Genomic DNA, 18,409 nt, shown 5'->3' on the forward strand with positions numbered 1-18,409 from the left:
ACAAAGAGGCCACCCTGTTGAATAATTATGTAGTCCAGCAGAAAAACAATGATAAAACCATGCATAATTATTACAATATGCATGATACAGTAATTATACATGGCTCTATCATTGTTTTTATGGCATGAACCTAATTATTCAACAGGACGTCCTCTTTGAAAAAAGGTCTATTCAACAGGACGTCCTCTTTGAAAAAAGGTCTGTATATATAATATGACATGATATGATGTGGTGTATTTTGGCAAAAAAAAGTCCATGACTGACGCATGTGGCATATGGGCATCAATTTTTGCCATCATTATTCCACCTTCCTTTAGGACGAAAGGCAGAGGGAATTAATGAACCGGTTTACTGTTGACCACACCAGCATGCCTTCGAGCTCTGCCGCTTAAAAAAAGTTTATTTTGCCGTTTTTATTATTTCAATAAAAGTTCATTATTTTGTTTTCTTTTGAAATTTCCCAGTTCCATCATCTGAAATCCCATATAGAACCTTCCATATTATATACACCATTTCGCCACCATCTTTGAATTTTTAGCACGTACCGCAATTGAATAATGTTAAGAAGACATCCATACACCATATAGTCTGCACCTTAACTCAGGACCAGGCTAGGCCCAATTGATATTTTGGTTCGTGTCCTCCGACCGACTCTAAATTTTTTAGAAAAAGTGTTTCACTTTGAGTCCGAAAAATCAAAAAAAAAATTTACCTCCTTTTCACATGATAACTACTATCTCTGCGGTTCTTTTTTAACTGACTGCTTTGATTCTTCTAAACAACATCCACTTCGTGCACAGAAAATGTCCTGATGTAACTCGTACTTAAAAACAAATATTAAGCACCTAAAAGCAGAGGCGTACAGCTGTATTTCTTTATGCACACGCCATGAATGCCTTAATCTCCAACTAGAAGTTATCTTGGAATTGCGGCGCGAGCCTTTGTAGATAAGGCTCTAGGCTATTTCTTTACATTCGCGTTTGGATTCCAGGATTGCACGATTGCTTGAGGAATTTCAAAAAGTGAGGTTTTTGGTGGGAAAATGAAAAAAAGCTTCCAACTTTAGCTACCGATCGACCAACCCATTTTTCAAAGCTTCTAGGACACGAACCAAGCAATCGATTGGGTCTAGCCCCCCGCATTAACTCTTGATCACTTATCCAGCCGTGTAGTTCGCTTATCTGGCCTATTTGTTTGTCTGAGAATGGAAAAATTTATTTTGTTCCCCGGATATTTGCCCTGTGCTGTATTGTCTGGGAGATGGGGAGGTTCCTTATATTCTTTGACTAGTTTTGAAACACAAAGTTGTGGAATGATTCAGACATAGATAAAAGGATAAAATAAAATGAATTTAAGTTAGAGACATTAGTGCAGATGCTGGTGAAATGAGGTTGAAAGCACAAGAGCAGGTGAAGACTCAAGATATCAAGGCCCATAATGAGCAAAGACAAGAAATGTCTAGCTTCTAAGTAGAGAATTGTAGGAATTGTATCTGATTGTATGGAAAAAATATTTGTAATTGAATACAAGAATTAAAAACTATTGGAATAAAAATTTTTTGTATGAAAAATTTAAGTTAAGAATATATATATAGTCAAGATATCAAATTAGGTACTCAAATCTGCTCAAATTTCCAAAAAAGTAGACAAAAATTTACGAAGTAAGTTTGTACAAAAATTAGTGATTTTTTATATTTTTTTGAGTCTTTTTCAAAATTGTTGTAATTTTCAAGAAAAAGGAAAAAATTCAAAATTTTCACATTTTAAAGAAAATTTCCTAAATTTGAGAAGTTTGATTAATTTTGCATTCAGTCAAATATTCCTAACGTTTGTCCAACTCATAAAGAACCAGTATTAAAAGTATCAATATTTTCAAAAAAATAAATTTTTCGTTGCAAAGTCATCACTTTTGAGAAAAATGGTCTTAGACAAAATTTGTACTGAAAGGACCAAAACTGAATATGGTCACAGTGTCAAAATGTCCCCAAAAATTTTAGTATATACATATGTTTACTAAAATACCAATTTTGGTGGTATGCCAAAACCCTTTAGTATTCATATATGTCTGAGATTTAAGTACCGAATACTTTTCTATATTTCTTTATGCTGAGTGAACCAGTTATCTTTTAATGCTGCAATTCTGTTGACTTTGTATGTATGTATGTTCAAAGATCTTGAGATCAATGTTTATTAAAATAAATAGGCTTTAAAGCAGGCTTCATAAAGTTTTATGGTGTCTATAGTTAATATCAAAGTCTACATTCTAGAGATACCAGGCAAGTAATGCCCCTATTAGTTGCCACAAGTTTTTCTGATAACTCATAGTGGGAAGCATCCCTCCAACTCCCACCTAAATAAAGTCAACCCCACCTACAAAGGGTACTCCCCCACCTGCATGGGTAGCTTTTACCTGAAATTTGCTATTATAATGTTTTTGTATAATTTTATGAGCTAGGTTGAGGAAAGAAAGTTTTTGTGACAAAATAAGAAAACTAGTCTTAATAAGCTCTCCAATTCTTGCCTGAAAAAAGTCACTCCACCTGCATAGGGTTACCCCCATCTAAAATTTGTTGACATCCTAATCTTGTAATTTTCTACTTTGGTTCAATAAATTTTATTTTAGTGTCTCCTTCTGAAAGTTCTTTAGAAAGAAAGTCAATTATTAAAAATTGAAACAAAATCAAACCTCAGATATTGAAATATTTACTTTAAAGATCTTCCAAAGACTGTTAAGTGTATTTTAAAAAGTCAATATTAGCTACCCTTTGTTTACAACCTTATTTTCTGGTTCTCTTTTTTTCCTTATAGGATCATTTCTCAGATAAATTTAATACTTAGGTAAAAAATGCATGTTGCTTCATAAAACTTCTTATTGAAATATCAAATTTCTTTTAGTTTTATGTAAATTTATACAGTGAAATTATTTATCATTTACAAAATTTGTAGTAGGTGTGCGTGCAAAAAAACTTGTGCAAAGGGAAATGAAGCTAAAATTCACTTATTTAAATTATCATTTTCAATGTGTTTTTTTTTGCTACTGAGAGAAAAAAATTGTAACTTAAAACGACCCTTACCATTTTTTTGTCAGAGCAGAGAAAATACCTTTGTTTACATTCAACTTATATACAGTTTATAGCTTGTTTTTATTTGTGAAGTGGGCTATTGAAAATCTGATACTGTTGCAATATTTTCAAATCACAAGTTTGAATGTTAAAAGCTGGCCAACAAACATGTCTTGACTCAGAATTTTGTTTTTATTTTGATATTCTTAGAGAGTGAGCTGGGTGGGTGAGGGCAAAGAAATATGCCAAGTATCTCTTAGATAATAATCTTGCTCTAAAAAGTATACTGATCAAAATATTTCAGTGGAGACGATACGATATATATAAAACTCATAAATTGAGCAAAATACAGCTAGTTTTTTCACATGTACAATCAACAAAAAACAAACACCATTTAGACTCGTATTAGAGCTTTTGATACATTCATTAGTGTCTAAGAATACCTTATTCAGTGTGTTTGTGTTATTGGTATTTATTGTTCTGTTAGTTGGGATATGAGAACTGTTATTTAAAACACCTCTTGACAGTTTGTTTGTGAGAGATTACACACATCAAAATGTGGTTCTGGGTCGAAGGATACTGGTAAGTTTATATATTTTGCTTTTTCTTCATAATTCATTTCCACTCAAAATATATAACCCATACTAATTTTCAAATATTATTTGCTTCGAAATGTGTGCTTGTTTGCACATTTCAAAGCACATTATATTTAAAAATATCTAACTGAGGGAAAGTATTTTTCATACTTCGGACCGGGGGTCCCTTTCTTAAGGGACACCTTTCTGCACTACTGTATGTTTTTTATCTGAACTGGGTCCAACGTCTCTGGGTTTATATCTACTGGAAAGATTTAGGAGTCTTATGTGTGATTTCATTAACATGAAAGCACAACCAAACCCAAAAACGCCTAAATTCTTTTAAAGCGATTTAAGTTTCACAGGAATCTTTTATAAAAATAATTTCAATAAAATTATTAATTTTGATAGTTTTTAGATTATTCATCGTATCACGATACCATATTTTTATGACATTAAATGTTATGGAGGGTGATTTGGGAATAATAGTTCCAAGTTTCATTGAAAACATTTCAAAATAGCCTGAACCCCCTGCGAGGGCTATTTGAAATGATTTCAATAATGAATCAAGGGGCTATTATTCCCATAATAGCATCAAAATTAAACAATGGTCTTGCATTAGTTGCACAAAGAATTCGAAAATGAAATATATTTGTTTATTTTTCGTGTCTCTTCAATGAAAGAAATTGTACAAAAAGTGATGATTTGTTGTTGTTTGACTAAACAAACTTTCAAAAAATAGTACTGGATCTTGTGTAGCCAGTATCTGACTAATTCTTTGAACATTTTTTCAATGCATTTCTCTAATAATGTCATTTTGGAATACTTTTTTAGATTCCCAAAAGTATTCACTGTTGTTCTGTTTACTAAATAATAGTCAATGTTTAGTTCGACAAGAACTGACTTTGTTATAATTTGTTACCTGGATTTATTACTTCCAGCTATACAGTAGTTTTTCTTGGTACTTTAGAATTAGGTAGTACGGTACTGGCTTTAATGGGACTTGTGAAAAAGTGAAGAGATTTCTGGTTTCAGATTTTGTTGTGTTTTTGTTTTGTTTTGATAAAGATTAGGAACCCATCAATGAACGTCTGATATGACTTGCTTGACATATGAAATGATTGTCATCTTAAACATTTGTCTGAATTTTGCGAAGTAGTTTTTGTAATATTACAGTGATTTGGGTCATTTTTTTTTTCTAAAAAAGGAAATTTTTGGAGGTTGGTTGCAACTTTTGCTACTTTTTGTATTTTTTTTAATATTTTTAAAGTACAAAGATTTTCAAAAATGTTCTTTTTAAAGAACTATTAGCAGAATGTTTAATGTGGACTGAGCTAATCATGATATTTAAGACTTTAAGCCTGTAATTCATTTATTTTTCGCTTTGCAATCTTTTCTTTCTATTCTATTTTCCAAAATCTAGTAGGTACCCAAACATGAAAATTACATTCACTTTCTAACCATTACATTGTCTTTCACTTGTATAATTTGAAGACGAGTACCATTTTTAAAGGTTATTATAAAAGAGTTGTAAAGTATTGATTGATGGGAAATTCTAAACTGTCTGATCTGACTTTTCACAATTCAAAAAGAAAAGTTGGTTTAATGTTGTTTTCATGAAATGGGCGATAATCATTTATTCAATTAAGTTGTTATCTTTAATAATGATGTTGCTACTTAGCTTGATTCATCATTTTTTTAATCAGCTGCCTTCCATTGCAGAAAAAGAAACTTTTATGATCGTTTTATAAAAAGTAAAATGGTACCTCTTGTGACTGTTATTTTTACATTTTGAAAATTGCTTGTGATTTTACAGTGATTTAGCTTTTACTTCAGTTGCAATGCGTTTTTTTTTGGACTTGTATGTTTGTTGTTTTAATACCTAAAGCAGTTGAATTGGCTATATATTGTTTATTAATGGGACAGTTTGCTGTCAGTTTTACAAAAAGAGATATATATCATCACTGTAAAATCAGTCATTACTCTTTTTATAATAAGCGTTATGTGTAACGCTTTCATCGTCATAATATGTGAGCATGTTGTTTCCTTTAGAAAGCCAGATAGATTGTAGTTTATCATTTATCAGGAAGATTGTTTTTATGTAATAGCATCTTCCTTTTCATCATTTCTTCCTTTGCTTTTTCTCTTTTTCGATGTAAATGTAATGAGAAATGATATGAAAAAGACTTTTAATCAATTGAATGCCGACTTGTGCTTCTTATGTTGATGTTACTGTGTTTTATCATTTTCTGTTGATGATTGTTTTTTGAAGTAAAGGCAATGTTGTTCGAAAATCTTGTGGCTAAAAATTTCAAAGAAAATTTATGTCTAGCAATTTTTAAGTCAGTTTTATTGTTTTTATAATCTTTGGGCAAAATTGCACCATATCATTTTCAAATAGTGTTGCTTTTTGAAGCATTCGAATGCTTTAGGATTTTGTATTTGATATTATTGATATTGTACTCAATGTACAGTCAACTCTCTCTCTCGTTCGAATCTTTCTTTCTGCAATTCGAACTAAACCACTGATCCCCTCAGCTTGGAGTAGTACCTTCTGTAATTCTAATCTTTCTGTAATTCGAACTAAACCACTGATCCCCTCAGCTTGGAATTTAAATGACGTACCTTCTGTAATTCAAATCTTTCTCTAATTCGAACTAATTTCTTTTTCCATTGAAGATTGAATTAGAGAGAGAATCAACTAAAGTCATGTAACGACAGATGCATAATTATACTTTCCATTATGCTTTTTTAAGGCAGCACACAAAAGTTTTTAAAGAGTCGTAGATCATTGTTTGTATTTTCAAACTAAAAGGCTTTGATATCGATTAGTCTGGAACTATACTTTGTAGTATTGAATTATTAGTTTTATCTTATATGAAAAGACCAACATTTTTAGCGTGTAAGTGTTGACTGGACGTTTGGTTTTCTGATTCTCTCAATCAAAAAACTGAACGATAACAAAAGAATTTGTGTTTCGACACTTGACTAATGTATCGTACTGACAACCTATCAATCGTCTATTTGCTATCTGTTTGATTGATAAAATCAATTCCTTGTTGTTTTATTGCAGCTTTTTTGTGATGTATCTGGAAATGAAAGGTTTTTGAATTCTATAAACTTTTTGTTGATTTGTTTTTGCAGTATTGCAGTATAACTTTTCCAAAACTTGTGTGTTTGTTTATGTATACTTTGGTTATACTAAACAAAAAAGGTCCAAGAAGTCTCTGAAAAGTATATTTAAGAAATAACCATATTATAATAACCACAATCACTCATTCTAATCCGTTACATTACAACGATTTTTCCTGCATCCAGTTTTGATATTATAGCCTAGATCTCCCTGGTTAGGTAAATAGTATAGAGGACCTACCTATCTTACATATGTCGTCCCTCACGGATTTGAGATAGTAATTAGCTATATCGAGACCCTGGTATCCGATACTGGTCATTACAGCACAGCCAATGTTTGTACTAACCGAACAAACTATGATTTTTCATTTCATTCATATCATTTTTTTCTTCCCTTTATTTTTGTTTCTGTCCTTATGGTACAAAACCAACTGTTTGACAACTGACTATTGATGTACTAAAGGTTTTTTTGAAACCGCACTATCTCGTTACATCCCTTTATTTTTAGTCGTTTACAAGTTATGTTTGGGTATAACAACTTTGACTTTTTACACAATTTTTTTCTCTTCTTGTTTGGGACCTTGACAGATTATCAGCATCATGACCGCATAAAGCATATCATAGTATTATGCAGCCCCTTTAGTTTTATTAGTCGAGTTTACTATTAAATTTTTCCTGTTTTATAATAATTTTTTTTATTAAGCCTATCCATGTCCTATATATGAAAACCAAAATTTTGTTATAAGAATCATGATAAAGACTGATAAGTTGCTTATAACCCACGACGTACAATTTCAAACCTTTTTAATGTATTTCTAGCATCATTTTAAAAACGCCGAAGACATGCTCCAAAACCTTATGAGCTTCAAATGGGCTCCTTTAAATTACCTGTTATAATGAGACATTTTATAGTTCTTTTGTCCTAACATGAGACAAGTCAGATTTTAATTGTTTCTATCATTAATCTGTTACGCATAATAAACATTTCTATTGCGGCTTCCTGAGTGTCTAAAAACAAAACTGTTGTGTAAAAAAGACGAAAATCAATCTCATACGTATAATCTTGAATTTCAATCATTTTATTAACGACTCGGTGCAGTTACTGATATGAGCAGACAGTTATAGTGGTTGCTTTAAAATAGTAGTCTTTTTACTTTACTATAATGTTTCTTCCTTTGTCGGGGAGGGACCCAAATTTTGGGAGGGAATTTCGGGGATTTTTTTTTTGTAAGCAGTGAAGATTGTCAAAACTTAAATTTTTCAGGTCCTTGGTCACGAAGAAAGGGAAATCTTACACTGTCTGTATGATGGGAGATCTTTTTTTACGGAGTAGCTCTCTGGTTTTGATTTTGTTTTAATCAATTAGTGTCTGATTGATAATTGTGTTAAATGTTCATTATCATAAATTGTATTGTATAATCTTGAACTCAACTTTCATGTGCTATCATGTGATCTTTGTAAGTCCTATCTCTGTTGCCCAGGACCTTGGTGATAGCTCTTAATAATACAGTTCATTGGTTAAAGCAAATGAAAAATTCATCTACAGCCAACTCTGCCCAACTTTGTTTCATACGATTTGTCGACATTGTAACAAAAAATACTCTCACGTTATTTGAAAACTGCTAGATACTTTTTGTGAACTTTCTTTTGCCAGAGAACCCTTTCCATGGATGATTCTAGTCTAGATTCTAATCTAGATGATTCTAATCTAGATGATTCTATCTTTACGGTGTCGGCTTTTCGTAATCACCTGACCAATTGTAAAGTAGCGTTGACTTTTATTAGCCTTTGTTGCTACCTGTTCGTCAACTTGAAATAAACTATTACACATACATAGTATCGAGCGATCTAGTCGCAATGAGATATGATTACATCTTCAAATGAAGGGATCTCGAGGTGGTGAACAATCTTGAAAGAGTTTGGGTTGTTGGTGAATATCATCTTTAATAAAGAGTGTATAGGGGGTTTTGCCTCCAAGTTGATATGAATGAGAAATTTTTCCTGCCAATTGAACCTCAAAGAAACCACTTTACCACACAATTCTGAACTTTTCTCTTAAAACTATTTTACTTTGTTTTTCAGCAATTCAAGTAATGATAATACCACCAAGAAGAACGTCCTGAGTTTGAGTAAGCTATTTTGAAAATTTCCGGATTCTCAATTTTTGATTTATTCAGACTTTTATGGTATTTCGGTCTCCTAGTCAGTGCTTATGAGTCGATAAATTCCTCTAGGATGCCTCGGTTTTGCTGATTGTCAAAGAATGTCTTTGATTTGATCTTTGTCCAATTTCAGCTTTGTCCGAAAAAGTTGGCGTGTGTCATCTTTAAAACGAGGCTACAAAATCGAACATCGTAATAAATAATTTCCTCTAATTTATAGCTCTCAATCTTTCGGACAAAAGCGACGTCGATGAATTATCGGACATGGAGAGCAGTAACAATAATAACAATAAGCCAAGGCGTTCAGCATCCCTCAAGGTGCCACCAAGAAGTGCTCCAGTACCATTGGAAAGGTAAACATTTTGATCTCATGCAGTGAATTTTCCTGTACTTCGAACTAAAACATTGGGTCCCTCATGCAAAAAGTAGTTTAAAATAATTCGAATTTTCCTTTAATTCGAAAAAAGCTGTCGGTCGCACTTGAAGATTGAATTAGAAAGAGGCAACTGTATTCAATTTCTTTTAAAAAATTAGACTCTGTAACATCAGACAAAAATAGGCGATTTTGGAGGTAAAAAGCACGTCAAAAATATAATTAAAAAGATTTTCCATAATAGGCGCATACGCAACCCACCCGCTTATGCTTTCTGGTAAAGTTTTACTGTGAGCAGCGCGTGATTTGAATCAACTATGTATGATTGTATTGAGCTTAGAGGGATAGGGTTTATAAATATTTTCACAAGAAATTTGGACTCAAAATGTTCTGAATTTGTAAAAAATATCTTTACTAAACAAGGGCTTGGCTATCAGATCAATCGTAGTATTGAATGTAAACTTCATGAAAGCAGGATATTTTGTCATCTCGCCAATGTTATTTAATTAATGATTTTTGACTGGGAAACTAGTTGTCTTTGATAATGAGATCACCCCCTTCTTTCAGCAGAAAAGGTTGTTTTTCTATGGAGACTTTGATTCCATTTTTGCTAGTTTGGGATCTTTTTATCTCATTAACATTTTATTAATGATACTTTGTTTTTGAGCTTATGATATTCATGTGATATTAATCTTGCGTTTGTGTTTACTTTGAGATGCAATCTGTTGTGATTTCTTTTGGGGAAAATAATATTTGAAAGTATAGGAGCTGTATATCAAGGTCTACGTTTAGTCTGCAGACTTTCCGCTGTAAGAATATATTCAGCCTTGTTGTGATTTTGTTTTAGAGATAATGGTCATATATTTAAATGCATATAAACTTTGTGTAGTGTTGGCGTATACCAGGGTTCACGCTTTGTCTTCAGACTGCGTCAGATCGAGAGAGTCGCTTATTTCAAGAAAATAAATTGATTTAACTGAGGGTGCATTTTCTCCTTTCCATACTGCAATGAATTGAATACAGTGGCTCGGATGTTGCCTCGAATCCTTATCTGTAAGCTAAATGGGATAAGATTTTACACTTAATTCTGTTTGATTATCTTAACTAAAACTTACAAAAAATTTCTCATTTTTTTCAGGAAAGTGAGTTCTCCAATTATATCAGCCAATCACTCAACAGATTCCTTACCAGACCTCGAAACACCGCGCACTCCGAACAACAGTGCCACTCGCTTGAAACGTGACTACCATATCACGGACACGGAAATAGCCGCTCTGCGTGCCATCATTAAAAAGGCTGATCTGTACGACCAAACAGTCCGAGAAAGAATGTTTCAGGTATACCATTTTGTGTTTAGTACAAATGAATGTGTGTATCGTGAGCCAAGTGTAAAACTTAAGCTGTCGATTTCTTTCACTGTTTTCATGATTTTTTACACTTTTCAGGGATAAAATTATTTTTGTTTGATAATATTTGATGGCACTCTTAGCCAATTTTTTTTACATCAAGTTTAAACAAACTGTTTCATCTTAAATTATTTAAAAAGCTGCCCTGTAATATCAGCTACTGAACCAGAGATAAGACAATAAAACTTAACCATAAATTGAATTTTACGAAAAGCGGTCCCACGAGTTTTTGTTTATAAGAAAATTAGAATAACCAGAAGTTTCATGTATTTTTAACAAATATTTTCGAGGTTTTTTTCTAGATTTTATTTTCATCCGTAACTTCCTATCATAATACTTCCTACAATAATAGTCATCTCAATTCACTTTGTATTCAGTTTTCATCTAAGCGAATATGATTTTGATGTTTCGGTCGATGGATGCAAATTTCTACGTATTTACACTTTTGCATCCATTAGCTTATGACATGCATTATGACTTGAGCTGATCTATAAATTAATCAAATAGTTAACATTGCTTTTGCGGACAGAATAAAATGCGGGAATATTTTTTGGTATCAAGTGAATTTGAAATAAATTGATTTTAAAACTTTAAAATTTATCTTATTTTATAGCAATCTATTTCGCAAGTTTATTGACCTCTGTGAAACGGGTAATATTTTCTTTGTAGGTTTTGAAGATCGATGAAACGGACGAGGCAGATGCTGAAGCCATAGCTACCAAGGTAAATAATCAAGTAACTTACTCTACTAACTACAAATGTTTCTCTAGACAACTTTTGCGTTTTCTGTGCGACTTCTTCTTCACTATGTTTGATCAGGTTTTCTCAGGATTATCACTATCAGTGTCTTTTTCATACCTCGGTCGTAAATTTTTCACTCGTAGTTAATTTCAAGTCATAATAGTCACGACTAATACACTAATGAATCTCGATAGCTGTTAGTCCTATTCAAATTATAGAACTAGAAGGAACTAGAAAGCCGGCCAGGTTGATTCTTTATAAAATAAATAGATTAAAAATAGGACAAGTTAGGATCTGATCGTTTTTACTCTATTGGTTTCTTTCTCTCGCAGGTGGTTAGCGACAAAGAGATTGAATCACTGAAACAGCGTTTATTTATGTCTCGTAAAGAACTCGACTCTTATATCTCCTTCACCAAGAAGATGGAGCGCGAAAAACGACAATCCATTTCCGAAAAGGAAGAACTCGAAACGAAGATTCAATGGCACGAAAGACGTTTATCGCGTTTCGAAAACGAAAATAAGACCCTTAAACAAGAGCGCGCTAACCTGATGAACCAAATTTACGAGCTCCGTAGTAAATCAAGTAAAGAGAGCGGACACACGCGACAGAAATCAGTCGACGTTGCGGCTCTTTTAAGCGAGCAATCGGAACTCGAATCATCTAAGCAACGTTTTATTCACGAAGCCGACGTCTTTGCTCAAGAACGTACTAAATATATCAAGGAACGGCAACGACTTGACGAGGACAATAGGAAAGCTCACATTCGGAACGTCTCGCTTATCGCTCAAGTACAACACTGGGAGAAAACGGTTAAAGAACTGGAAACGGAGAAGGAAGACTTAAAAACGAGATTATCGAAAATGACTCGACAATCAGTTGATGAACAACGAAAATCGATTAGCGCCGGTACTTTAAACAATAACAACAAACTCGAGAAAACTGATTCGATAGATGAAACAGACAGCAATAATTACAGTTGTTTGATTGAAACGATTAAATTCGATGATTCTGAGATCAATCGATTACGAAAGGAACTCGAAAGCGCGGAAGAACGCTATGAGAACTTGAAAAACGAATTTCGAAACTTGGAAGAGAACCAAATTACGATTGATCACGAAAACATGGCTTTGAGAGACACTGTTAACGTTTTGACGAACGCCAAAGAAGACTCAGATGTTCGTCTTAATGATATCGATACAAAATACCGTGAATCTGTCACCGAGCTCAAAACTCTCTCGATCGGTGCCGAAGAGCTAGAGAAAGAAAATCTACGTTTACAAAAAGATTTCGAGTTGGTTTCCTCCAATTTAGCGGAGCTTCAACAAGAAGCAGTCGAAATGGAATTAGACCAAGATGCTTTTAAGAAATTTTTGGAGAAACTATCGATGGAGTTGCAAGAGAAGCTGGGAGAAGAGCACGTCTCTAAGGACACCCAGGCCGACTCGCTTCAAGAGCAAGCGGAGATTGTCGGCCGCGAGATCGTGGCTCATTTGAATCCGTCCAGGAAATTACAAGAGGACTACGAAGCTATGAAGGAGGATAAAGAAGACCTAGAAGAGGAAATCCAATTCTTGAAATTTGCTTTATCCAATCGTATGGAGATTAAATCCATGCAGAAACCGGTTGAGAAGTGTGATTGCTCGAAAGAAAAAGAAGTCTTGAAACGTGACTACGAGGAAGCAATGGGACGGTTAGAGAGTTTAGAAGACGAGGTGAACAGGCTACACCAAGATAAACAACAATTGTTGATGAGCTTTTTGAACTTACAAGCGTCTCAACGGTCGTCACGTGATGTGAGCCGGATTGACGTTGGCATGACGACAGATGATGATTTGTCTGATGAAGAAGGTGAGTATCTTAGAGGAGGCTCAAACCACAGATATCTAAGCCCGAAGGGCTAGATTTGCAGCTTTAAGCTTTCTCCAGCAAAAAAAAGTGAAGCTAAAATTTGACTTTTTAAATTTCGTGCCGATGGATAGGATCTAGCATTTTGATTGTTTTCGGAGCGCGATATCAAAAAAATTAGGTGGCAAACGCTATTTCACATCTCTCAAACCGGTGAAATTGCATATTTTAGTCACGTGACTCTGGTAGGAAATCCTTCCAAAGATGAGCTTCACTTTTTGAACAAAGCTGCAAATCTAGCCCTTCGGGCTTTACAGATATCTGTGGCTCAAACCATTCTTTGCTTATAATAACGTCTCCTTTGGTATAATGTGCGCGCGGTCGACTAAGTTCCTATATATCGCTCAACCATTTTCAAAATTCTAAGTTCGTGTACGACTACATTACATGACATCAATTTTCGTATCAATTTTTAAATCCTCAGATCACTCCGATCGCATCGAAGGATCCTCAGTGCTTTATATTTTAAATAATGAGATTGCTCCAAAACGAAAATCTTCCAACCCCCGGACCTTATTAGGACACCAAATAAGTGTAGAAATCCCGAACGTTGTGAATATGAGATTTTTTTAAGAGAGATAACCATCCTCATTCAATAGTGTATCCAGAACATTCTTTGGACATAGACGAGAAGTATCACATTTTTCTTCATTTAAGGTACACAATCTTCAGGTTCTTATCATTCATCACGTCGAAACACTGGTACCAGCTCTAACGGGGATACTAGCGACCTCCAAGAACGCTTAGAAGACGCTCTCAATCAAATTGAACGCTTAGAAATCGAGCGGGAAGAAATGCTGGAGTCGCTCTGCAAGCAGGCTGATGCTAACAATGCTCTAAAAGATGAGATTGAGGATCTGAAGAACGGTGGCAATGGCGGTGGATCTTCTAGTAACGTTGATACCCGACCCAGTTCGCGCACGGGAAGTCGGCCTAATAGCGCCATCTCGAAGAGTGAAAGCATGGCCAGTATTTCATCGGAACGATGTCCAAATTGCATAGAAAACAGTAAGTCACTTATCTCATGTAACACTTGTCAATTTCTCGAGGTCAACCGATCCTGAATTCCTCATTTTCGATTTTGTAATAATGGATTTGAAACTAAGCCAGTATATCTATTCATAATTTTGTTTGCCTATTCTACAAAAACATTCCACAGCTCCATTAAAAACGCAGACAATTCATTCCAATTCTTATTCGACACTTTGCAGTCAAAACATCGTAAGCTCTCTGGTCATTAAAATGTTATATTAAAGTGAAGACATTGCGGTGTTGAATCGAACAATTACGTCACGTGCTATCTTTTGTTTTGACGGTTGGTTGAATAACTGCAATCTTTATGCAAGCTCAGCGTTTTTGAAGCAGCAATTCAGACCTCGGAAAACATAATTTCAATTTGGCTTTAATGTATGAATCGATATGCTCACAATGCAACTTTTATTTTCAATTTACCAGCTAACGAGATCCGCAAGTATCTTTCCATCATTGAAGAACTGACCGAAGACAAACTACGTCTCGAACGAATGCTGAACGATCTGGAACTAGACAAAGACAAAGCTGAATCCGACCTCGCTAAACTGACGGAAGATTTCTGTCAGATGGAGAGTGAAATGACTTTAGTAGACTCTGAGAAGGAGAGCACGGTGCGAAGCGCAAAGGAGGAGACCAAGTTGTTGCTACGCAACATGCAATCGTTACAAGAGGAGAATCAACTGTTGGAAGAGAATCTGAAGAACTTGGACGAGGACCGACGCGAAGTGCTCCAGAATTTGAAACAGGCCGAGGAGGACCGGTTAGGTTTTATCCGGACTTTGCAATTGATAACGGAACAGAAAGAAAGTGTTGAGGAACAAGTGGAACTTTTGAAAGCGGAAAACGAAACGCTCAAAACTGGAGGTGAGTTTATGATATGATATGAGGTGAAGTGGATGTATGGGATTGTTGTTTTTCATCACTTGATCAATCAAACCCCTCCCCCTCCCCGACTCTCTTTTCTTTTTACATAACCTGGCAAGGTTCTTCTTCCCGACCTTCAATTTCAAAATAATGTCAAAGTAATAATTCCCCGCCATTGTCATCCCTATTTCGGGAAATTATTCCGTTTAACGATTTCAATTTCCTTCTCCTTTACGAAAATCGCCTTCTTTTAAACACCACTTTTAATTTTTATCTGCCTAATTTTTCTAATGAAAACCAACGGTCCATACATCCACTTTTTTCTTGGCTTTTGACCATTTTTCTAACGTTTGCTACTAATCAAAATGACCTCTTCTGATTTGTATTTTAGTGACGTTTTGATAAAGGAAAGTAGTTATTGTACTTTCCACTTTGCTTTTTACGCACGTATTATCTTTACCGTAAATTATTTTTATGACAATTTGCTTTTTATGACAATTTGCTTTTCAATTAATTATCATGCATGGTAATAACTCTTGTATGACACTCGTTAACTTCCGATTTCGCGCACTTTTACGTTTAACAAATATTTCTATGCACACTTTTGAACGATATGCATAACCTATTTTTGTACGCACATAAAGATAGGAACGTTTTCACACCCGCGCACGCACATAATGACACGAACCCTTTGCACCTACACATTAGCTGGCAAGCTAATTTGATAAAAAAGGTAAATTTTAAAAGAATTTAAACTTTAAAAGGTTATAGCCAAACATTCCATCATAGTTTTGCAATGTCTTCTTGAGACCACTATAAAGAAATTAGCTTGCCAACCACTCCCAGTCACATCGTCTTGTGTTAAATTCTTTCGACTGCAAACGACGTGTCAACCCAAACTCAACGCAACCGAGAAAAACTGAAACCAGCAACAACTAACATTATAACCGACATGCGCGAAATCGGACGGAGAGAAAAAATATTCCTATATTGGTAAGATTCATTTTCCTTCTGTTTTTCTTTTTCATAAAAAGTCACAGGCAACTCAATTGTGTCTCCTTCGGATTTACCAAAGGCTATTAATCGCTGTGATGACGTCATCAACGAGCACGAGGAGTCTGGCGGCGACATTGCCGGCCAAGAAGATTTCGAGCTCGTCCAACGTTTGTTATCGCAAGAACAAAAGGCGGACTTACATCTTGCGCTTAAGCGCTCTATCTCAACGCCCCTTGGGGACTCGGTAACGCCCACGACGGAGAGGGCGCCTTTGGAACGTTACCATTCAACGGCAGTTACTTCGCCACGTGAACACCCGATACGGAGAGCAGATTCTGTAGAAGACATTGCTACGGGGGAGGACGAAAATAAAGAGTTGGCACGCCAGCTAATCTCTTTGAAAAACGAAATTCTTTTATTTAAAACTAAAAACATAGAATTGAATAAATCATTAGAGAGATCGAACACGTTATTACGGGAAGAACGAAAACGTAGACTTTCGGAACGTAGCCCGGCCACGACGCCCGTCAAAGAATATACGAACGTCGAAGTTGATGTTCAGCAACAGCAACAAGAACTACCTTTGAATACCATCACTGAGCTACCCGATATGGGTGAACGTGCTGACTATGTACCGACGCGCCGGCTAAGCGGCGAACGTCGTCGGTCGGCCGAATTTAAACTTTCGGAAGAGCTTTTAACGAGACCACGTTTGTCGTCGGGATCGTTTATTTCCGAGGACGAGGTGGCAAATCGTCGGAAATTATACGGACAACGGAAATCGTCAATGTCGTTAGACGAAATGTATAATTTATTCGGCGTGACGGAGAAAAATAATATGGAAACAAAAGTCTTACCGATGTGAATTTCTTCCGTCTCTCGTTTTTTGTTGTTGGATTGATAAATTGGTTGTTTATTATCTCGTACAATTAGCCTTTTACCCACATTGTAAAAATAAAAGATTTTTTGTAGTATATTTTCTAAACTAGGGACTTTTTTATTAGATTTGTCACTACTGGTTTTACATAGTTTTTGGAAAGCAAATTGATTAGGATGATGTGTTTTTCATTCATAAATCGCCGATTCCTTAACTATTGTCGAAATATACACCTTTTCGACCATAGCCGCCAATTGCTGCGCGGGCATTTTTTTGTCCGTTTTACCACCCTAAAACCGTCCCAGTCTTTTTTTCGCGTCCAACAGAAAAAAGTGTAAAAAAAGGATTGGATCGAGTTTAGTTGGTTAAAAGTGGCACGCACCTGACCGCGCAACTACGGTCGAAAAGGCGAATTTTGGTACGGAATAACCTTGCTTGTTCTGCTTAAGTTGATTGATCTTGTCTATCTCGTGATACTAAATGGGTTTTACATTGGCGGTGTTAGCTTTCTACCTAAAAACCTCAAATTTAGAAATGTTTTTTTTTGCATGTGTTTCATGTTGTCTTTTATTGTTGAAAAGGGAATATTTTATAAATAATACTTTTTTGTCTCCTTTGTAAATAAAAGAATACTTTTGTTATTAAAAAATACCATTTTACGAATAACAGTGCCCACCCCTATTGAAAATCTTATGGAAATGGAGCAAAAGCCGTAGAATGGGGATTTCTACATCCTTCTTTTTCGCATTTTTAGGCGAATTCCAATGTACTTTAATCGTAGAAATTTTAGCGAGACTAATTTTAGTGTATTAGCGAGTCAGGAAAATCTTGATTTTTTTGGATTTATTTTAGCGAATCACGATTTCAAAAAATTTCGCGTGGATAAATTTCAACGAATACTTGTATTACATTATTGACTGAATTCGTTTTCTAGCATTTCTTTGCACTGAAACCCTTCCTATTGATAAAAATGTATCAAGGCAATATAACCAGAAATTTCGCGCGGATAAATTTTAGCGATCTGTCGATTCGGCGTGTTTTAGCGAGATTTATTTTAGCGAAAATAGGGAAAACTCGCTAAGACGCTAAAATTAGTCTCGCTAAAATTTCTACGATTAAAGTATTGTGCGAAAAATGTGTGTGAAATTTTGAAAATTCTGCGGGTAATCTTAGAACCTTTACCAAAATATTTAAGGGCTCTGACCATAGTGAATTTTTCATAATTGCCGTGTTTAAAATGTGTTTTCTGACTGATGTAACCAACAAAACAATGGCATGTTAT

At 34.8% G+C, this 18,409-nt stretch overlaps 1 protein-coding gene across 11 annotated transcripts in view; it reads left to right on the forward strand.

Annotated features, from left to right (window-relative positions):
• LOC136805865 (girdin-like) overlaps positions 1 to 17,793 on the forward strand; it is a 59,639-nt gene extending 41,846 nt beyond the window's left edge. For 7 of the 11 annotated variants that reach the window (XM_067062422.1, XM_067062424.1, XM_067062425.1 and 4 more), the window contains 8 exons: positions 8,851 to 8,897; positions 9,151 to 9,283; positions 10,442 to 10,640; positions 11,379 to 11,432; positions 11,783 to 13,301; positions 14,016 to 14,366; positions 14,814 to 15,254; positions 16,289 to 17,793. In XM_067062422.1, the coding sequence (XP_066918523.1) occupies positions 8,851 to 8,897; positions 9,151 to 9,283; positions 10,442 to 10,640; positions 11,379 to 11,432; positions 11,783 to 13,301; positions 14,016 to 14,366; positions 14,814 to 15,254; positions 16,289 to 17,115 (3,571 nt within the window). In that variant the 3' untranslated portion in view covers positions 17,116 to 17,793. Of the gene's footprint in view, positions 1 to 3,260; positions 3,644 to 8,850; positions 8,898 to 9,150; positions 9,284 to 10,441; positions 10,641 to 11,378; positions 11,433 to 11,782; positions 13,302 to 14,015; positions 14,367 to 14,813; positions 15,255 to 16,288 lie in introns of those variants that run through there. The other 4 variants (XM_067062433.1, XM_067062432.1, XM_067062430.1 and 1 more) reach the window with 3 other exon arrangements.
• Positions 17,794 to 18,409: the final 616 nt, after the last annotated feature.

This window comes from Clytia hemisphaerica, unplaced genomic scaffold (assembly GCF_902728285.1).
Source record: "Clytia hemisphaerica strain Z4C2 unplaced genomic scaffold, Clytia hemisphaerica genome assembly, whole genome shotgun sequence".
Taxonomy (NCBI): Eukaryota; Metazoa; Cnidaria; class Hydrozoa; order Leptothecata; family Clytiidae; genus Clytia; species Clytia hemisphaerica.